General features: G+C 42.9%; 1 protein-coding gene across 1 annotated transcript; it reads left to right on the plus strand.

The window, feature by feature from the left end:
• The first annotated feature begins 14,470 nt into the window (after positions 1 to 14,470).
• On the plus strand, positions 14,471 to 16,082 carry LOC123066501 (chitinase CLP-like). Its single transcript, XM_044489569.1, has 2 exons — positions 14,471 to 15,444; positions 15,529 to 16,082. Exons 1-2 carry the CDS (start codon positions 14,489 to 14,491, stop codon positions 15,920 to 15,922), a joined length of 1,350 nt encoding a protein of 449 aa, XP_044345504.1. The 5' UTR covers positions 14,471 to 14,488; the 3' UTR covers positions 15,923 to 16,082.
• Positions 16,083 to 23,303: the final 7,221 nt, after the last annotated feature.

A 23,303-nucleotide genomic window follows, 5' to 3' on the forward strand; every position in this document is an offset into this window, starting at 1 on the left:
GAGGTATGAGACCTCCGATGAGTTTTCTAGCCTACAAACTAAGGGAGAAGATCTCAATCGTTGAGCTTGTACTCAGATTGTCTGGGCACATCAATCACTTGAATCGAGTGGGAGTTAATCTTCCAGATGAGATAGTGATGTTTCCCCAAAGACATTGCCACCAAGATACTAGAGCTTCGTGATGAACTATAACATAACAGGGATAGATATGATGATCCTTGAGCTATTCGCAATGTACGACACCGCGAATGTAGAAATCAAGAAGGAGCATCAATTGTTGATGGTTAGTGAAACCACTAGTTTCAAGAAAGGGCGAGGGCAAGAAGGGGTACTTCATGAAACGGAAAATCAGTTGCTGCTCCAGTGAAGAAACCCAAGGTTGAACCCAAACCCGAGACTAAGTGCTTCTGTAATAAGGGGAACAGCCACTGGAGCAGAATTACCCTAGATACTTGGTAGATAAGAAGGCTGGCAAGGTCGACAGAAGTATATTGGATATACATTGAATCAAATGTGTACTTTACTAGTACTCCTAGTAGCACCAGGGTATTGAGATACTGGTTTGATTGCTAAGTGTTAGTAACTCGAAGTAAAAGGCTACGGAATAAACGGAGACTAGCTAAAGGTGAGAAAACGATGTGTGTTGGAAGTGTTTCCAAGGTTGATGTGATCAAACATCGCACGCTCCCTCTACCATCAAGATTAGTATTAAACCTGAATAATTGTCATTTGGTGTTTGCGTTGAGCATAGACATGATTGGATTATGTCTATTGCAATACGGTTATTCATTTAAGGAGAATAATGGTTACTCTATTTATTTGAATAATACCTTCAATGGTCTTGCACCTAAAGGAATGGTTTATTGAATCTCGATCGTAGTGATACACATTTTCATGCCAAAAGATATAAGATAGTAATGATAGTACCACTTACTTGTGGCACTGCCATGTAAGTCATATTGGTATAAAACGCATGAAGAAGCTCCATGTTGATGGATCTTTGGACTCACTCGTTTTTGAAAAGTTTGAGACATGCGAACCATGTCTATTGGTGTATACGCATGAAGAAACTCCATGCAGATGGATCATTTAGACTCACTTGATTTTGAATCACTTGAGATATGCAAATCATACCACATGGGCAAGATGACTAAAAAGTGTCGTTTTCAGTAAGATAGAACAAGAAAGTGACTTGTTGGAAGTAATACATTTTGATGTGTGCAGTCCAATGAGTGCTGAGGCATGCAGTGAATATCGTTATGTTCTTACTTCACAGACGATTTGAGTAGATGTTGAGTATATTTACTTGATGAAACACAAGTCTGAATTATTGAAAGGTTCAAGTAATTTCAGAGTGAAGTTGAAGATCTTCGTGACAAGAGGATAAAATTTCTATGATATGATCATAGAGATGAATATCTGAGTTACGAGCTTTGGCACGCAATTAAGACATTGAGGAAATTGTTTCACAATTAATACCGCCTGGAACACCATAGTGTGATGGTGTGTACGAACATCATAGTTGCACCCTATTGGATATGGTGCGTACCATGATGTATCTTATCAAATTACCACTATCGTTCATGGGTTAGGCATTAGAGACAAGAACATTCACTTTAATAGGGCACCACGTAATTCCGTTGAGACACACCGTTTTTACTATGGTTTGGAGAAACCTAGGTTGTCATTTCTTAAAAGTTTGGGGCTGCGACGCTTATGTGAAAGTTTCAGGTTGATAAGCTCGAACCCAAAGCGGATAAAATGCATCTTCATAGGACACCCAAAACAGTTGGGTATACCTCCTAATTCAGATTCGAAAGCAATAGGGATTGTTTCTTGAATCGGGTCCTTTCTCGAGGAAAAGTTTGTCTCAAAAATTGAGTGGGAGGATGGTGGAGACTTGATGAGGTTACTGAACCATCACTTCAACCAGTGTGTAGCAGGGCACAGGAAGTTGTTCATGTGGCACCTACACCAATTGAAGTGGAAGCTGATGATAGTGATCATGATGCTTCGGATCAAGTCACTGCTAAACCTCGTAGGTCGACAAGGACGCGTACTACTTCAGAGTGGTACGCAATCCTGTCTTAGAGGTCATGTTGCTAGACAACAATGAACCTACGAGCTATGGAGAAGCGATGGTGGGCCTGGATTCCGACAAATGGCTAAGAGGCCATAAAATCCGAGAGAGGATCCATGTATGAGAACAAAGTGTAGACTTTGGAGGAAATACTTGATGGTCGTAAGGCTGTTGGGTACAGATGGATTTTAAAAGGAAGACAGACAATGATGGTAAGTATCACCATTAAGAAAGCTCGACTTGTCGTTAAGATGTTTTCCGACAAGTTCAAGGAGTTGACTACGATGAGACTTTCTCACTCGAAGCGATGCTAAGAGTCCGTTGGAATTATATTAGCAATTACTGCATGATTTATGAAATCTTGCAGATAGAATGTCAAAACATTGTTTCCTCGACGATATCCTTGAGGAAAGGTTGTATGTGATACAACCAGAAGGTTTTGTCAATCCTGAAAGACGCTAACAAGTATGCAAAGCTCCAGCAATCCTTCTAAGGACTGGAGTAAGCATCTCGGAGTTGAAATGTACGCTTTGATGAGATGATCAAAGATGTTGGCTTTATACAAAGTTTATGAGAAACTTGTATTTCCAAAGAAGTGAGTTTGAGCACTATAGAATTTCTGATGAGTATATGTTGTTGACATATTGTTGATCATAAATGATGTAGAATTTCTGGAAAGCATGTAGGGTTATTTGAAAAGTGTTTTTCAATAGAAAACCTGGATTAAGATGCTTGAACATTGAGCATCAAGATCTATGAGGATAGATCAAAAATGCTAAATGGTACTTTCAAATGAGCACATACCTTAACATGATCTTGAAGGTATTCAAGATGGATCAGTAAAAGAAGGAGTTCTTGCCTGAGTTGTAAGGTATGAAGTTAAGAGTTACAGCTCGACCACGAGAGAAGAGAGAGAAAGGACGAAGGTCCCCTATGCTTCAGACGTAGGCTCCATAGTATGCTATGCTGTGTACCGCACCGGAAGTGTGCCTTGCCATGAGTCAGTCAAGGGGTACAAGAATGATCCAGGAATGGATCATTGGACAGCGGTCAAAATTGTCCTTTGAGTAAATAAGGACATGTTTCTCAATTATGGAGGTGATAAAGAGTTCGGCATAAAGGGTTACGTCGATGCAAGCTTTAACACCTATCCGAATGACTCTGAGTAGCAAACCGGATACGTATAGTGGAGCAACCATTTGGAATAGCTCCAAGTGGAGCGTGGAAGCAGCATTTACAATATGACCTAGAGATTTGCAAAAAACATACGGATCTGAATGTTGCAGACCCGTTGACTAAAACCTCTCTCACAAGCAAAACATGATCAAACCCCAGAACTCATTGAGTGTTAATCACATGGTGATGTGAACTAGTTTAGTGACACTAGTAAACTCTTTGGATATTGGTCACATGGCGATGTGACCTATCAGTGTTAATCACATGGCGATGTGAACTAGATTATTGACTCTAGTGCAAGTGGGAGACTGTTGGAAATATGCCCTAGAGGCAATAATAAATTACTTATTATTATTATATTTCCTTATTCATGATAATCGTTTATTATCCATGCTATAATTGTATTGAAAGGAAACTCAGATACATGTGTGGGTACATAGACAACACCATGTCCCTAGTAAGCCCCTAATTGACTAGCTCGTTGATCAATAGATGGTTACGGTTTCCTGACCATGGACATTGGATGTCGTTGATAACGGGATCACATCATTAGGAGAATGATGTGATGGACAAGACCCAATCCTAAGCCTAGCACAAAGATCGTGTAGTTCGTATGCTAAAGCTTTTCTAATGTCAAGTATCATTTCCTTAGACCATGAGATTGTGCAACTCCCGGATACCGTAGGAATGCTTTGGGTGTACCAAACGTCACAATGTAACTGGGTGGCTATAAAGGTGCACTACGGGTATCTCCGAAAGTGTCTGTTGGGTTGGCATGAATCGAGATTGGGATTTGTCACTCCGTGTAACGGAGAGGTATCTCTGGGCCCACTCGGTAGGACATCATCATAATGTGCACAATGTGACCAAGGGGTTGATCACGGGATGATATGTTACGGAACGAGTAAAGAGACTTGCCGGTAACGAGATTGAACAAGGTATTACCGATGATCGAATCTCGGGCAAGTACAATACCGTTAGACAAAGGGAATTGTATACGGGATCGATTGAGTCCTTGACATCGTAGTTCATCCAATGAGATCATCGTGGAATATGTGGGAGCCAACATGGGTATCCAGATCCCGCTGTTGGTTATTGACCGGAGAACGTCTCGGTCATGTCTGCATGGTTCCCGAACCCATAGGGTCTACACACTTAAGGTTCGATGACGCTAGGGTTATAGGGAATAGATATACGTGGTTACCGAATGTTGTTCAGAGTCATGTATGAGATCCCGGATGTCACGAGGAGTTCCGGAATGGTCCGGAGGTAAAGATTTATATATGGGAAGTCATGTTATGGTCACCGGAAAAGTTTCGGGTGCTATCGGTAACGTACCGGGACCACCGGGAGGGTCCCGGGGGTCCACCAAGTGGGGCCACCGGCCCCAGAGGGCAGCATGGGCCAAGTGTGGGAGGGGACCAGCCCCAGGTGGGCTGGTGCGGCCCCCCACAAGGGCCCAAGGCGCCTAGGGTTTGGGGAGGGGGTGCTTCCACCTTACTTGGGGGGCAAGTTTCCCCCCTCTCCCCCCTTGGCCGCACCCTAGATGGGATCTAGGGCTGCCGCACCCCTTGGGGTGGGAACCCTAAAGGGGGACGCACCCCCCCTCCCTCTCCCCTATATATACTTGAGGTTTTGGGGCTGCCATACACAAGAGTGTCCACCTCTCCCTGGCGCAGCCCTACCTCTCTTTCTCCTCATCTCTCGCGGTGCTTGGCGAAGCCCTGCTGGAATACCACGCTCCTCCATCACCACCACGCCGTTGTGCTGCTGCTGGACGGAGTCTTCCCCAACCTCTCCCTCTCTCCTTGCTGGATCAAGGCATGGGAGACGTCATCGGGCTGCACGTGTGTTGAACGCGGAGGTGCCGTCCGTTCGGCACTAGGATCTCCGGTGATTTGGATCACGACGAGTACGACTCCTTCAACCCCGTTCTCCTGAACGCTTCCGCTTAGCGATCTACAAGGGTATGTAGATGCACTCCCCTCTCTCTCGTTGCTAGTCTCTCCATAGATAGATCTTGGTGATTCGTAGGAAAATTTTGAATTTCTGCTACGTTCCCCATCAGATGCAACACAACAACGATAGGTATTTCCCTCAGTGATGAGACCAAGGTTATCGAACCAGTAGGAGAACCACGCAACACCACGTAAAAAGCTCCTAGACACAAATAATAAATACTTGGAACCTGACATATGAGAGGAGTTGTCAATCCCTCACGGGTAAAAAAGATAGATAAAATTGTAGTAGATTGGATAAATAGATCTCGAGGGAACGCGCGATGAAATAAATAACTAAAAATTGCAGCAAGGTATTTTTGGATTAATAGATCCAAAAATAAAAGCGAATAAAAATAGATCTCGAAGGCAAATATGATTAAGAAGAGACCTTGGGCCCGTAGATTTCGCTAGTGCCTTCTCTCAAGAAAAATAGCATATGGTGGGTGAACGAATTACTGTTGGGCAATTGATAGAACTTGAAATAATCATGATGATATCCAGGCAATGATCATTATATAGGCATCACGTCCAAGATTAATAGACCGACTCCTGCCTGCATCTACTACTATTACTCCACACATCGCCCGCTATCCAGCATGCATCTAGTGTATTAATTTCATGGAGAAACGAAGTAATGAAATAAGATCTATTTATGTGGAAATAGACCCCATCTTGTTATCCTTAATAGCAACGATACATACGTGTCGGTTCCCCTTCTGTCACTGCGATGAAGCACCGTAAGATCGAACCCATCACAAAGCACCTCTTCCCATGGCAAGAAAATCAATCTAGTTGGCCTAACTAAACCAAATATTTGAAGAAGGAATACGAGGCTATTAGTAATCATGCATATAAGAGATAAAAAGACTCAAACAACTTTCATGGATAAAAACATAGATCTGATCATAAACTCAAAGTTCATCGGATCCCAACAAACACACCGCAAAAAGAGTTACATCAAATAGATCTCCAAGAGACCATTGTATTGAGAATCAAGAGAGGGAGAGAGAGGAAGCCATCTATCTACTAACTACGGACACATAGGTCTACAATGAACTATCGCGCATCATCGGAGAGGCACCAATGAGGATGATGAACCCCTCCGTGATGGTGCTTAGATTGGATCTAGTGGTTCTGGAACTTGCAGCGGCTGGAATTGATTTACGTCGACTCCCTTAGGGTTTGTGGAATATTGGGGTATTTATAGAGCAAAGAGGCGGTGCGGGAGGCCACCGAGGTGGGCACAACCCACCAGGGCACGTCTGGGCCTCCAGGCGCTCCCAGGTGTCTTGTGTGCACCTGGGCCCCCTCTTCGGTACTTCTTTGGCCCACTGGATGTCTTCTAGTCCAAAAAACTCTACAAAAAGTTTCACTGAGTTTGGACCTCGTTTGATATTGATTTCCTGCGATGTAAAAAAACAAAGAGAAAACAACAACTGGCACTTGGCACTATGTCAATAGGTTAGTCCCAAAAAATGATATAAAGTTGCTATAAAAGGATGGTAAAACATCCAAGAATGATAATATAACAGCATGGAACAATCAAAAATTATAGATACGTTGGAGATGTATCAATTTTTCCTTGTATGTTCTGTTGATATGGGTACCGTGTTCTGAACCTTGCTGCTTTGGTTTAGGGTCGCGGCTAACCTATTTTGCTTTGACTTCTGCTCTGATTTACGGATCTGGTTTGATTTAAGATTGTGATGAGTAATGGAGATTATATAGGGCTGGCGGGAATAACGAGTTCTGTTGGTATAGATGCGTGGATCAGTCTGTTTGGTTTCATTTATGTCTGTTACGGATTGGTCTGGTCGGTTTTGTGGAGATGTTTGACATGATCCAAATGAGAGATTGAAGGTTGTGGTTTCAGTTTTGATTGTTCTGTTCAATTCAAGGTCATTCAGTAATGTTATGCATATAAAGTACTTCAGATTTTTGTGGTGAAAAACAGCGTGTTGGAGATATATAGTTCAGGCAGTCAAAATTCTGCAGTATTTTTTTGCTTTTGATCCCGTTTCTTCATAGTTAGTCAGACTAAGTAAGAATTAGAGTAATATGGAAAGAGGTTTGTTAGGTCGGAACTGATATATTTGCTTTCGCCTAGCAGCCCATACATATCATTTTATATGACGGGGATTGTGCTATATTACCATGTTATAAAGGTAGAGCTAGGATATGTCTGTCTTGAACTGTGTCGACATGCTCGTGGCAGAGGTGATTCTTCAATGGCTATATTTGGGTGTCAACTTTTAGTTGGTCTCATTTCAAGATTCCTAGGAAAATTGGAGGTGCTTGTTTTGTTTGCATTCTAGATGTAATTTGCTTGGGAATTACTGTAAATGAACTTGGAAGTTTGCTTTTGAAGTGATCTGTTTGTAGGTTTTTTCAAGTAAAGTGGAGAAAACTCCAGGATTGTGTCTTCACAAATAGTTTATTGTTGCTGTGTTTCGCTCTGGTGGTTGTCAAGGTCTATTCAGATGCTGGTTACTGTGTTGGAATCTACCAATCTTTCTGATCATTGTGTTTTTTCGGACCTGGAGGTCTGCGCCAAATAGCAGTGCAGGGCGGTTCGAATACCAGTGCAGTACGGGCTGGGACGAACATCATCTTGTCTCTGTCTCTACTAATTCAAATTACATGTAACTTATTCCCTCAAAAAAAAATTACATGTAATCTATTCAGTTCTACAGCAGCCAAGGGTGGGGCATCGCACCGACGACAGTGACTGCAATGAGGGCGAGATACCGATGTTCGCGCCGGCGCCGGAGACCGTGACCACAACTCGGGGGCAAGGTGCCGGTGTCAGCGACATGGCCCGTGTTGGCCCTTTGAGTTTTGGACCTGCCGCGCTCTGGTTCTAGAAGCTGTCATTCCCATTGAGCCCCTCCAGCAGCCTTCAGGTGAGCACACAACTTCTGCTCTATTAACACAAGCATCCAGGGGTTCGACCGCGTGGGCAGGAGCTCGACTTGATTCACTTGCATATATATTTTTTTCCTTTGTAGGCGGGAGCTCAGCTTGAGTCACATGCATCCAGATGTTCATGCATGTTAATCCTCTATTGGATATGGTTTAGCTCATAATGTAGGCCATGAAGATAGGCTTCCTTTTCCGAAAATGCCAAACGGAGACCGAGCTCCATGGAGGCGTTTATTTGAAAACTTCAAATTTTAAACTTTTAAGTTTAACAAAATTCTATAAATAAATACACATATACCTAGATACATAATGTACATGTGTGCAAGTTTTCAGGTGGAAATACATTAAAAAGTGAACTACACAAAAAAAGACAAATCTGAGGCTTTTTAGCATATGTATTGTTCATATTCAAAGTCCATGATTTTGTTTTTTTGTGCAGCTCGCAATTCAAGGTATTTCATCCTGAAATTTTTTACACATACACTTTACATCCTTCCATACGCGTGTATCTTTTTTCAGATTTTTATGAAACTGAAATTTATGAATTTTGAATTTTTCAAAATAAAGGGCTCCATGGAGCTCGGTCTCCAAAATGCCCTACTCTTTCTTTTCTGCTTATAAGCAACTAATTAATAAATGAATCTGGGCACGGCTCTACCATTTTTGCACTTAGTTATGGGGTATCTTTGCTTATATCTAATAATAATAAATAAAAGGAGTATGTGTGTTCTGCAGTTCTGCAAACTGTCAAAATTATGTTCATCTTTGTGATTTCAGTTTGGATCTGGGTGCTTCTGGCTGTTTCTGGAGTTCAGGTTCAAGTTAACCATGCAGGTGACTCATCCTTTATTACCGTTGCTTTAATCTTTGAGATACTGTTCAAGTTGTTGAATTTCCCGAGTTTGTTTTCTGCTCCTGAGTTTGAATTACCCAGAAATGTGCCCCCTTGGTTGCTGCCACACCGCGCCGTCTCTCAATTCATCGATGCAGTTATGGGTTAAATAGTCGTGGATTTTATCATCGTAGTTCAATGCCCTATAGTTTCACACGCCTCCCTTTTTCTGTTTGGAGTATACAGTTGTGGAGGATTTATAAGTGAGTGGATCATATGTACTCTTTTTATGATGCATCTCTGACCATGCAGTTTCTAGGCATCATAGAGAAGCCAAGAAGGACAAGATTGTCAAGTCAGCGACCGAGGTGCACATAGGTTGCTCATTCAGTTCAGTAATTGTGTGGATGTATTTTTTTTGGAATCATATGTCAACACCTCAGTGTTTAACATAGTGTTGGTTGTTGATTTTCTGTAAGGCTCCGCTGGTAGACGTGAGAGACATCTGGATAGGAAGTTTGATTCTTCCTTACTAGAGCCATACGACCAAAAAAGATGATTGGAAAGGCTCTTTCCATGCATAAGGTGAAGTTTATTTCTTAATATAATTTGGCCAGTCTGATGCCTATTTTCTGAAACTATGTTGCCGTTGTAGATTATGTGATGAAAATTGCATTCTCTGTTGGGCACGGATTCAGATATATTAATATTGGGAAAGTCTCTCATATACTGCTCGAGGTCGGGAGGGTGCGGAGGCTGCTAGAGGAAGTGTTGGAGGCCGAGCTCAGCAGCAATGATGAGCTGCTACCAATGTTGGACCGTGTACGTCTACGAAGGAACGAGATTGGGGTGGCTGGCTGTATCCGCCAGATTTTTGCGGATGTGCTCAGCCAAGTTTTGAGAGCATATTCAGTATATCTTGGTTGCCAATATCATTCGCCATCTCTCAACCAAAGGTGCGACAGCCACCTGAAAAGTCATTATCCCTAGCCAGCTGAGGGATAACCTCATAACCAAACGCCCCCTTGTTGTGTATGGTGAAATTTTGTCCCATACTGTACACTATAGAGCTATTTAAGAAAAAGCAACCTAATAAGCTGAGATAGTCAAGAAAATGTGGTTATCAAATAGAATTCAGTAGCCAGCTCGAAAAGGAGGCAACTAATCTTGTAGCTTTTCAAAATCTGGAAAACTAAAACAATTAAACAAGTACCGTTAATCTAGATTGCTATAATGACAATGTTTTTCTAATTCAACCAGTAAGAGTAGGCCTTTAGATACTCACCTCGACGTTTCATGTCATCTGCCCTACATTGGACTGTTTTTTTTTTTTGCATGATTTACATTTTGTTCCTACATAATAAAATCAGCAACTCTGTAGTTGTTTCATACGCTTGTAGTGAGTTATTCCTATTATAATCACTTGTTTCAATACTAAGCTATCACAAAACAAATAGTTGGCGACGGCTTCCTAAATATTTTGGAGTACATATGGACAGAATACCTGATATCTCTCTATTTTTAGAAAAACAATTGCATTCCGAAAACTTCTATTATCTCTCTACATTTGATTTGTTCTTCCCTTTCTACAAATGATGCATGATCCTTGGGTTTATATTTAGATGTTAGATGGAAACTGTTGTTATTATCATCTGCTCAGGCTTTTTTTGAGGTATCATATGGTGTTATTTTAACATGTAGATTGATGTTGTTTGTGGTTACATTGAGGTACGAACCTGATATATGTTTATTATCTTTAAGATTGTTCTCTTGTATTTTATTTGCTAGGCTCGCATCAATTCTTCTAAGTTACATGAAAGCATAGTTGCATATGTATTTCATTTGGCAAGCTCACATTATGTATCAATTCTTTTGTAGCAGCTTCTTTTTTTATAGCAATTTAAGAAATGATCTACGTGCTCTAAACTTTTGATGTGTGCTGATCTACTACTGTGACAAGCCAGGATCTAGTGAGGTCAAGCATGGCATGTCTTCTCATAGCATGCTGCAGGGCCCAGGAGAAGGGAGAGAGAAAGAGACAGGAAGGGAGAGAGAGGGGCGGGTGGAGGGAGAGAGCGGATGGGAGATAGAGAGGGAGAGAGAGAGAAAGAGAGAGAGAGAGAGAGAGAGAGAGAGAGAGAGAGAGAGAGAGAGAGAGGAGGTGGGGGTTGAGGGAGAGAGGAAAACGTTTACCATGATGCAATCAAAAGGTGCGCAAACATATGATGATAACAAGTACATTGCAATTTAATTTAGAGATACACAACATAGGCTACCATTGGAATTTAATGTATTTAGGACTGAATTTTCTGTTAGGAATTTTGCAACTCCTTGAACCAGCTATTGAAATTAAATCTCCCTAAATTTTCTAACATGTGGGAACAGAGTTCAGAGAATACATTGATTAAATCACACCAATCAATAAAAACTCTTTATTCTACTACATGTCATTTGTTCTCTTCAACGGCCTTTGTAATTGTCCATAATAAGAACTTATGGCACTGTACTTCAGAAGCAACAAATCTATCATCCTGAAAAATAGTGATTTGATTCATCATGTGTTTGGCCAAGATTCTGAACACCAATACTTAATGAACTTGACATTTTACATTTCATATTGCCATGCTTCTTCACAAGTTCCAAAATTTTATTTTGCTTAAATTGATTAAAATTTAAAAGGAGATAACATGTTATGCATATCAGCTAATCCATCTTGTTGTTTCTTAATTATTCTTTCTTTGGAAAAAATAAGTGTCACTAAGGTTGTCTGTCTTTTAACATCTGCAGTAAATACCTGGAATGCCATCTTCAGGCGTTGATTGATCTACTATAAGACGGGATAGAGAATGGTTGGACTTCTAAATTGTTGGATTTCTAAAATTTTAAATATAAAGATATCATATTTTTTGTAATCAAATTGCAGGATATGTGTTTGCTATTTTTTTCCCCTCAAGGCAGATCTTGTAAGCTGCTATGTTCTTTGAACCCGTGGGTAGCAATTTGATTTAAGTGATCTGGTTCTTTCAATCTATGTGTAGCATACCCTGTTTGAAGTTCAAGTAAGCAGAGTATGAAGCTTTGTGATAGCCCAAACTCTCACTAATTATCATGGTTACTAATGCCAAAATTGTTCTGATCATATATAGTTTGGGTTATATATGTTCTGATCATATATAGGCAAATGAAATTTGGCATCAAATTATGAGATGCTAAATTAATCATAGATTGAAAGAACATATATAAAGAGGTCATAAATTGGTAACCACGGGTCATATATGACCTCTTTGATATATATGTCCTGATGCTAGGTGAAAATAATCATAGAGGTTCATTGAAGATGCATTGGATTTAATTATTTAGTTTTTCCCATGGAGTTAATTGTCATTGAGAAGCATAATATTTTGTTGATGCTTCGTAACTTGTTAGTTGTCGTTATTTAGTTTTGCCCTTGGAGTCCAAGAGTCCATCGAATTTCATAGATTGCTTCATAACTTGCTATTGATGCGTGTTTATGCCTTCTGAATGTATGCTTCGTAGCTTGCTATTGTCGTTTGACACTTGGACTTAGATGATATGACTTGGGGTTCGGTGCATAGCTCTTCCACAAAAAATGTAAAGTACGGTAGAGCATCTTGGACAGTGCATAGCTCACTGAGGCCTTCTGTGCGCATTCGATTTATTTTGTTTTGAGCAATGTTGATTGCCTTGAACCATTGGAAGGCCATCGTTTGGCTGAGAAGCTTGTGTACTTTACTTTCTATAAATTATTTAAGCTTTGTGCTGAAATGCAGGCCAAGATTGATGAGTTGAAGGCGAGAACAAACTACTACACTACCCAACGACTTATACAGGTGCATTTCTCTATATTTTTACAATAACATGACCTACCAGTTGTGCTTTATGCAGAGTTGTACTGGTTAGTAGTTAGTGTATGAAAAATAAGCATGATTTATGCTCCCCTTTTCACCTTCCTGAAAACAGTACATGTTGTATGTGTTGACGCTTTCATAGTGGTGATACAGAGATATGGTCTTGACCCTACTCAAGCTCGTCCACACCGATGTCACTGTAGCTGCTTCTGCGAGTCTCTTGTCAACTTCTTCGCCGCTGGCTCGGTAAATCTCTCAGTTTACTTCTCCTCTTTCTCTCTTGAGCTCTGTAGAAAGTGGGCTAGGTGGGGAGGCCGAGGACAAAGTGCAGCAGGAGGTGCATCAGTTAGAATGTATGTGTAGCCGGTAAGGGCTGGTTTGTTCTCATCTCAAAGGCCGAAAGATCCATTGCTGCAGGCCACCACATCCGCTGCCCACAGCTGTGGACGACGATAAGGAGGTGGTGGGTGACATGGGCAAGTAGTGCTTGGAGGTCAATGTTGCTTGTTTGCATGTCTGCATAGAGAATTTTCTGTTGTTTGATTTGGTTTTATAAGTCCATATTGCATGTCTGCATAGAGAATTTTCTGTTGTTTGATTTGGTTTTATAAGTCCATATTGCATGTCTGCATAGAGAATTTCATAATATGATTGTTATTATATGTCTTACAGAAGTGCATAGTTTCACTATATCATAGTATTATAAATGCATGAAGGTTGATCTGGTAAGTGTCTAGCGCTCTCTCCAACATGCCACAATGTAGCATTTCTTAATGTTATACAATGATGCTGATATCACAAACAATAGCAGTGGATGCAGTGGTAATGTGAGCTACGTGAAACCTTTCAACCTACTATTCTAACTTCTTTTTACGCCAGTTTCTGAAGTATTACCAATCACACATTAATCCTGAGGTGATTCCATGCTTGATCACCTCATAGGTGGACTAAACCCCTCATGTTGTATTGAGTTAATTGCCCTTGAGGTGCAGACTTGCCATCTATTGTGATTTTACCATTCCTCATTTTAAAATTTTGTTCCACAAGTTCTTGCTCATAGAAACGCATTGCATGGATTGTTTAAAAAACAGAGAACGTGTCAAGTTTGTGCTTTGAAAATGGGATACTATGCTCAGTTCTAACTTCTAACTTCAATGCTGACAAAATGGAGGAGACCATGATTCCTCTTCCTGTGTACCTTCATGTGAAGGAGAAATTACAACATTGTGTTATTTGAACCTTCATGTGAAGGCTAAATTACAACATTGTGATATATCAACTAAAATTGTGCACTGATTTATTGATGGAACTGCTAAAGCATGATTGTTGACTCATTTGCCTAGATTGTTGCATGTAGCAAACGCACGGGCATATTCTACTAGTACTAGTAATGAAACAAAATTGGACCAGATCAGCACAAGGTTTTGCGAGATCTTGACTTCACGTCTTTACGTATTGTCAACTCCTCGGTATCATAAAACAAGAACAACTAAGCCCTACAAAATTGACGATAAGATCGCGAAATTCTGAGAGTAAGCAGTATAAATACATTCAGATCGTGTAGCTATCCATTCAGAGAAGTCATCTTCCTCTCAGATCCCAAGCTACTATGGATCGAATCCAGAAAATTACTCCCAATCCCAAGAACTACGTTGTGCTCCATCGTCTCATCGTCTCATCGCTCGTCTTGCTGCTGTCATGCACGGCGACGAGCTGTGAGCAAACCCCACCACTGATCTCCCGGCTCGCCAAGGACCTCAACACCTCCCTCTACACCATCACCATCAAGGCCGACAAGTCGCCGCTCCTCCTCGACATCGCCGGCTCGCTCGTTTGGTCGACGTGCCCGCCGCCATCGGCGCAGAGCACTGTGGCATGCGGGTCCGGTAAGTGCGGCGGCGTGGCCAGCCAGCAGTGCCCACGCAACTGCCTGCACGTGGACGGCGGCCAGTTAGGAGAGTCAGGGTCGGGATGCGCCTGCGCCAGCAACCCGGTCAGCCGTCAGTGCTCCACCGCCGGCCTCACGAGCTTCGCAATGTCGGCCAACGCCACCGACGGCGCGATGGAGCTTCCCCCGGAAGAGTCGTTCGCCGTCCTCGGCGCGTGCGCGCCGGACAGCCTGCCGAGGTCGCTCCCCGCGGGCGTCACCGGCGTGGCGGGGTTCTCCCGGCGCCCGCTCTCGCTGCCGTCGCAGCTCGCCGCCCAGCGCGGCTTCGGAGGTAAGTTCGCCCTGTGCCTCCCCGTCTTCGCCATCTTCGGGGACTCGCCTGTGAACCTGACGGCGCCCGGGCAAGCGCCGGGCTACGTCGACTACACGACCGTCATACCATACACCCCGCTCCTCACCAACCCGGCGAACCCCGCCGGATACTACATCCCCGTCAAGGGCATCTCCGTGTCGTGGCACGAGGCCGACGCCCAGGCGGTCCTCCCCAGCGCCGCGCTAGAGCTCGACCCCGGCGCCGGCACCGGCGGCGTCGTGCTCAGCACCGCCACGCCCTACATGATCATGCGCCCCGACGTGTACGAACCGTTCGCCAAGGCCTTCGACGTCGCCTTTACAAGGTATATACGCTACGCATTCGCCGCAAGGGCTTGTACCTCCTGAACATAGCTTGTTGACGTATGGCTGCCGAAAATGGCGTGCAGGGGGAGGAATGTTCCGGCGACCTCCGTGGAGCGGGTGCCGGCGCCAAAGCCGTTCGAGATCTGCTACAATGCCGGGTTCATGAGGCTGAAGCGGCCGTCGGCCTACGACGTGCCTCGCATCCAGCTAGAGCTGGGCGCCGGCGCCACGTGGAAGAACTGGACGCTGTACGGCGACAACTACCTAGTGAAGGTGGACGGGGCTTTGTGCCTGGGGATCCTGCCGACGGGGCCCGGCGGCATGCCAGTCGACGGCGAGCCGGCGGTGGTGATCGGCGCGAAGCAGCTGGAGAACAACCTGCTGGTGTTCGACCTGGAGAAGCAGGTGCTCGGGTTCAGCATGCTGCTGGACTTCGCGTTGTCCAGTTGTACAAGCTCCAACTTCTTCAGAAACTAGACAGCACACCTCTGACTTGAGCAGCCGGCTCCAAGTATCCAAGGCGCAGTGTACGGTAGAATAAGTTCCTGTGGGCGTCTCGTATCGAAAACTACTGTAATGTCGATTTTGCATGGTGCCCAGTCCCAGTTCCGGCACTCGGCAGACACGGTCTTTTAAGATGTTTATTACTGTGAATTTTCGCAGAGAACGTACTGCCTTATGCAATGTTTAAGGATTCCACAATTCATCAAACTAGCCACGATGATCGGTCCGGAAATTGTTAGGACAGTATCCTTGAAGTAGTCATCTATGCGAATTTGAAGTTTGCGAACCACACGAGCCATGCGGTATTATTGACGATGTAGTCATCCAAATTGTTCAGAGATCATGGGGGCTGTCGGCCATGAGCGATGCTACACTTACGCAAATAATGTTACGTGTTTTACGTAAAGTGCAACGTGGCTAATTAGTATTGGAGAAGGGGGGGAAGTATAGCTAGCCAAACGGGCCGGGCTAAACAGGCCAGCCCGTGAGCACGCCGGCACGGCCCGCCATGGGCCAGGCACGGCACGCGGCACGCCTTGGGCCGTGCCTGGGCCTGGAGCCTGGGCACGCGGGCCGGCACGGCACGGCCCGTTTAATTTTTTTATATATTTTTCAGATTTTTTTATACATATATCTAAAATATAGCCCAATAGGCCTAAAAACCAGCCCAGCAGGTTGAAAATGTGCAGCCCAGCGTGCTAAACGGCCCATCGGGCCGGCCCGTTTACTAATCAGGCCGTGCCTGGGCCAAGGAGCAGCGCCCGTGGGCCGGCACGGCACGGCCCGACTATTAAACGTGCCATGGAGGGCCGTGCCGGGCCAGGCACGATTAGCACAGGTTGGGCCGTGCCGTGCCGGGCCGGCCCGTTTGGCCAGGTCTGGGGGGAAGGGGCCCCACCCACCTGAAAATCAGGGGGGTGAAGTTAATTAGTTAGGCAGTTTACGTTAGTCTTCGTAGGCCTTACATAGATGTAGGATTATTGGTCGGCCATATATCCTTGTGTAGGAAATTAAAATAGGGAGTGTCTAGGTCTCAGTCGACTAAGACTTCGCGAAGTCTCAGTCGGCTGATGTCACCCCGACATATTAGGCCTGTTTAGCGTCTGTCCCTGATGGGTTTTACTTCTCCCGTGATGGGCTTGTGGTGTGGGTTTTGCTTGTTTGTCTGTCATTTGTTTTTGCTGTTTGTTTGGGCTGTTGTACCTGTGTCCCCATCCATGTCCACAGAAAACACACAACAAAAAACAGAGAGCCCATGTATAGTTAAAAGACAGGAAATTTTTTGCTCCTCTCCCAGTTGTACCTTCCTCTGTCAGGTAAAACCCTGAACCCCCACCCTCCCACCCTGAGAGAACACGCCAGTCCTCACCCCTCCCACCTTTCCCCTCCTTCCTCCCCCGTCCCTGCCTCCCCTGCACAACCCTAGTGTGGGTGGCGGCTGTTCTTGGTCATGAAGGAAGCAGATGATGAAGATAAGAACAGGGATAAGGGGAAACAAACTCACCAGGGTGAGTTGTTGCGCCCCATGTATCCATCTGTAGCTCCTTTTTTTCAATTTCTCCTGTTCTTGTTCCCTTCTTCTTTTTAGATATGAAAACCTTGTGATTTCTTCTTCTCCCTTTGTTTTCCTGCAGCAATCTTCGAGCAGTATGGAAATTTCCTGATGGGCACACAGGATTGTCTCTGAGATAACTTCATGGGGAAAAACTCCATCTTTGTCTCATGTGTTGTTCAAGTTTCTCTGAAGAAAAAAAATGAAGAAGAAAACTGTAGTATATTAGAATCATGGGTATTCAGTGTTTGATGACATAAAGGATAATAATTTTCATGCTTCCAGCACACATACAGTTTCAGGACACATACTACAAAACATGTAGTGCGTTTGTGGACAGAGAAAAGGTTGTATGCTTGTTGTGGACAGAGAAGTTGAAAATTTGTTGTTGTTCTTGACATTTTTTGAACAAAATTGGTGCTGGACACCTCCCTACAGAAACATGTATATGGGTTGTTTTGATTTCATGTTTCAGGGCAAAAAAAAAAACAGAGTTAACTAGGGGTAAAAATTCAGCAAATTCTTATACATGACCCCTCCCCTGAACAAGTAGTGTCATGTGATTACCCCTTTACAAAATACACTGAAAACTGAGCTTTTTTTCAAGATCTGATACAGTGGTTTGTTTGTTTCTGCCCATTCACTCTCTGGACAAAAACAAAACAAGCACCAGTTGGAATGGACTGTTCAAGTTTGCCATGCTTAGTAATAATAATAAGAAGAATGGATCTATACAAAAGATGGAAATGTAGAGTATGTGTAACATCTGGTTTGCTGACTACAGAAGATAGAAAATATATACCTCACAAATAATGATTTTCTTCATTTGTGTAGGTGCCGGGTGGAACTATGGCACAAGGAACTCCAATCAGTCGTGGACAAGTCCTAGTTGATCCAGTAATATCGGTTCATGTAAGATTGATGTTTTATTTTTGCAAAAAAGAACAAAACCATTAGATTGTGAAAGAAAAAATACATTATTTTTTTGGGTCGCCCCAAAAAGAAAAGAACTTAGAACATTACTCTCTATGTGCAGCAGCCATACATTGGTGCCCAATATGTGCAGCAGCAACAAGCTGGGACGCGACTGGCATTCCAAACATCTTCAAGTCCATTTGCAACGCATGTATGTGCTTTCATGAGAAAAAGGATAGCTTGTGCCCTCTTCATGTCATGTGCTTTCATGAAAAGAAAAAAATTCTTCTGCTCTGCTGCAGACCCTTATAACTCTGAAGAAGATAAAAAAAGAAAAGAAAGAAACTTATGCTATTATCAAATTCTAACATGCAAAAAGGTGATAAAAATGCAGCAAATGAATTTCCTTGGAAGTGGTTACATGAGCTACACAGAGTTGTTGATGGCTGCTGATCAAGAGGTACTATAAGTGCCTTTATATTGTTGACTTTGACATGTATAGTGGAAAAAAAGAAATGTTAAAGAATGTCAACAAATAAAATATAAACTACATAACATGTTTGTGGTCACAGGCTGGTATTGGTGGATCTCAACATTCTGGTCAACAACAAGATTCTGGTGGCAGGGAGTTTTGTGAGGTATGATTCATTTACATATGTACATATCCGACTGCCCTTTCCCCCATGTGTGACAGAAAAAATAACAAAAAAATATGCATACTCTCTTATTCTTGTTGTTGCTGATATAGAATGACGCATACATGATAACTGAGCGGTATGGGCGTTTGCAAGGACAAAATGAGGGGGGGCAGCGAACAGAGAGGCAGCAAGCAGAAAATGTAGATGTGGGGGCAGAAGGTTTCCCTAGCTGGAGCTGGGATGGCAACACAGCTGAAGGACAGCAAGGTTGCAGGTACCAACCTAGGTACAGAGAACAAGACAGCGATGATGGTGATTTTGACTTTGATGAAGGCGAGGATGACTTGGATGATGATTTGGATGATGAAACTGCTGCTGGTTCAAGCCATGGACCTAGTTTCCCTGAGGACATGAGTCTTGCTGGTGATTTGGGTGATGATTCAGCACCTGCTGTCTCTAGCCATGGCCCTAGTTTCACGGATGGCATGAGCTTTGATGATGTTTCAAACAATGGTGAACAAGCAGACACACATGGAAAAAATAAAAATGTCTGTGATTGTGATGATCAACAGGAAGGCGGGCCTGTGCAACATGAAATGTTGAACACCTGTCACTGAAGGACATACTCATGTTCACAGAAAATGACAGTGTCTGTGCGGCTCGGGCTCAGACTTGCAGTCAAGAAGTACGGAGCCACCATGTGCCACATGTGGGCATGGCCTTTGATTCTTGTGATGCTGCCCATGCATTCTACAATGAGTATGCATCCATTTGCGGTTTTGCAATCAAGAAAGCAGGCAACTACCATGCAACTAAACCCGGTGACAAGGCAGTGTCGCGTTACACTTACAGGTGCAACTGCTCGGGTAAAGTTGTTGGCAAGGATGTGCTTGAAGAAAGAAAAAAACAGAGGCAGCTCAAGAAGCAAGAAAAAACAGGGATTCCCCCACCTGAGAAGGAAAAAAGGAAGAGGAAAAACTTCATACAAATAATCGGGTGCCAGACTAAGATGACGGGTGCCAAGCTAAGATGATTGCAACACTAAAAGGAGACAAATGGGTTGTCACGGTTGTTGACCTGGACCAGAACCACACCCTTAGCCCTGCAGACGAGAGCAAGTACCTCATATCGCACAAGAAGATGACAGAGGAATTGTTTATCAGGACATTTAACTCTGTACAAATGCCCATAGGAAGATTATGGCCATTCTTTCTTACCTGCGAGGTGGCGATGCACCATACACTAAGAAATATGTTAGCAATGTGAGGACGGAAATAAATAGAGAGAATGGCAAGGGCGATATGCTACAGGTCCTTGGGTACTTTAGGAACAAACAAAAGGAAGATCCAAATTTCTACTATGCATTCAAAGTTGCTGACGAGGACATCAACAAGGTGTTGTGCATATTCTAGGCGGATGGCTACTCGAGAAAAATGTATGAGATGTATGGTGATTGTTTGAGTTTTGACACGACATACAAGACAAACTGTTACAATATGCCGTTTGCACCATTTGTTGGAATCACTGGACATGGGCTCAACTGCTTGTTTGCTTGTGCTATAGTGCACGACGAGACGGTGGACACATTTGAATGGCTTTTTGACACATTTCTGGACTGCATGGGTCGAAAAGCTCCTCTCATGGTCATTACTGACCAAGATGTGGCAATGAAGTCTGCGGTTCCTGCTGTTTTCAAGGGTGTTTTCATAGGTGTTGTCTCTTCCACATAATGAAAAAGGTTCTGGAAAGATGTGTGAGAACCTTTTCAACACAACCATACTTGTATGCTGACTTCAGCGACATCATGCATAACTGCCAGGCAGAGTTTGAGACATTGTGGCCACCGATGACGTGGAAGTATGCAATAGAGAATGTCAAGTACTTCAGGTACATGTGGAAGTACAGAAAGTTGTTTGTCCCAGTGTATTTCAAGAAAAGCTTCTTCCCTTTCATCCACTCGACTGCCCGGAGTGAAGGGACAAATGCCATATTCAAGGACAATGTAGGCTCAACATTCAGTGTGATTACCTTTTTGCGTGAGTATGAGCGGATATTAAAAGCAATGCAGGAGAATGAGAAAGAACAAGACTCGATTACCAGAAAAACAAAGCAAACCTACTGGCTAGGCACTGAACTGGAATTGTAGGTTGCTGAGAAGTACAACAGAGCGATATTCTACAGATTTCAGAAAGTTATAAAGTTTGCAAGCCAGTTGCATGTTGAGGAGGTTGAGAAAAACACAAGGTATGAGGTGTACAAGACAAGGATGCTCGCTGAGAAAGATTTCAGAATCCGGAGATATATTGTCATTGTTGATATGCAGAGAGAGGATTTTGCTTGCATTTGTGGAAAGTTTGAAAAAGATGGCGTTGTGTGCAGCCACATATTTAGGGTATTAACACACCTCAACTTGCCGGTGCTACCTCAAAAGGACCACAGGTTTGCCTCAATCCTCACATTTTAAAAGGACTACTACTTAAAATCTCATCACTCTGCTGCTATCATTTGTTTGCACCTAGAAACTAAGAAAAAAATCTTGTTGTCACAGGAGTCCCTAGTGCTTCAAAGGATAGTACTTGGAAGAATCAAACAGGAGGGGGTCCAAAAGCGGGTGACAAACGGAGTACACAGAAGGATACTACTAGTGCGCCTAGTGCTTCAAAGGGGATGCCCATCAAGAAACGAACAGGAGGGAAGCAAAAAGCAGGCCAGAAGCGGAGCACACAAAAGATACTACTGGTGCATCTTGAAAAAAAAAAGAGTTAAAACTTCTTTAACAATAAATACATTATAAGGAGAGAAGAAGAAAATTGTTGCATGATTCTCTTCGTCTTTTTTTTGGTTATGAACTGAAAACTACGTTGCTGCGCAAATGGTAGGAAACAATGTGGATAAGTTACCTTGTTGATGTTGGTCTTGATCTTTATGAGTGTTTCCTTGGATTATGAGAAAAATCCAAATGGGCATTGTTCCTCCTCCTTATGTTCATAAGTTTTTGGTGCCTGCTGTATGATCTTTATTAGTAAAATGACAAAATGCAGTAAAGCTGAAAATTGTATGAACAAAACTTGCTACCCTAGCGGGAGTAAAATGATAAAGGAAAACTCAAACATGAGAAAAGATTTTAGGTGGAATCTGAACCTAAAAATATAGAGATCTAGAAACCGAAAGATGACTGATGTGCATTAAAATGAGTATAGAAAAGGATATAAAAACAGAGGGTGACCTTTGTGTCGTGAACCTTTTATAATAGTCGGTGTCGTCATCTCCTTGGCCCTCTCCATCAGATGAAAAACACCATAAAAGTATTGATGCCACACGAAAAACATGAAAAATCATTAAGCAAAAAATCAGGAAAAGGTGCAAACAAACACATGAGTAAAACTCTGTTATAATTCCTGTGTTTCACCACATTACCGAGTGAAAATGAACAATCTAGGAAAAAATACCTTTGGGAGCACAAGTTTCCCAACAAAAACAAAAAATGACATAGGGGCATATATACACGTCTACAGCAACGACAAGGGTGTACATTATCTGTTCATGCAAAACAAACGAAAAATGTTTTAGCAGTGCTAACTATGTGTTTTATACAGCTCCTCTTTTCCTTTGACTTTGCTGATATGACTCTTGATACAGCTCCTCTTGTCGCTGTGGGTGGTGTGTTTTTAGTAACTGTCGGCACCTTTGATGTCTGCATGGCAGGATAAACACAGAGGGAAACTTAATGTGACAAAAACATAAAGCAAAGGAGTCTGAAAAAACCAGAAAATGCATATGGGGTTAACCTATAGGCGGAACTCCTTGACGCTCTTCTTCTCTTCATACAAAGTGTTGTAGGGGCTATACATGAGATCAACAGCATATCTGGTCCTTGCATCCGGGACGTCTTTTGGTGAAAAAACTATAGGGGCCGGGTTCCTTGGGTACCATCCCATTAGTTTCAAAGTGAAAATGCCACAATCAGAACTGAAAAAGACATACACACAAAAAAAGGGTACAAGTGTTTGTAAGCAAAACCCACAAAAATGTATAATTGTTTTACAACAAAGCAAGAAGGAGTCAGGAAACAAACAAACAAAAAGCGTAGAGTGTTGATTTCGTACTCGTTATCTTGCTGAGGGACTTTAGGGTAAACCGCAGGGAATGCATTGGATTCCATTGGCGGGAGCTGAGTTTCGTACCAAGTGCATGTAAAGCTTGAGATCTGCCTCAAAATATAAAAAATAACATTTACTTATATTTGCAG

This window comes from Triticum aestivum, chromosome 3B (assembly GCF_018294505.1).
Source record: "Triticum aestivum cultivar Chinese Spring chromosome 3B, IWGSC CS RefSeq v2.1, whole genome shotgun sequence".
In the NCBI taxonomy this organism is placed as follows: Eukaryota; Viridiplantae; Streptophyta; class Magnoliopsida; order Poales; family Poaceae; genus Triticum; species Triticum aestivum.

Coding starts and splice junctions, on each gene's coding strand:
- LOC123066501 (XM_044489569.1), top strand. CDS start 14,489: ATGGATCGAATCCAGAAAATTACTCCCAATCCCAAGAACTACGTTGTG. Junction 15,445..15,528: donor TTCGACGTCGCCTTTACAAG/GTATATACGCTA, acceptor AATGGCGTGCAG/GGGGAGGAATGTTCCGGCGA.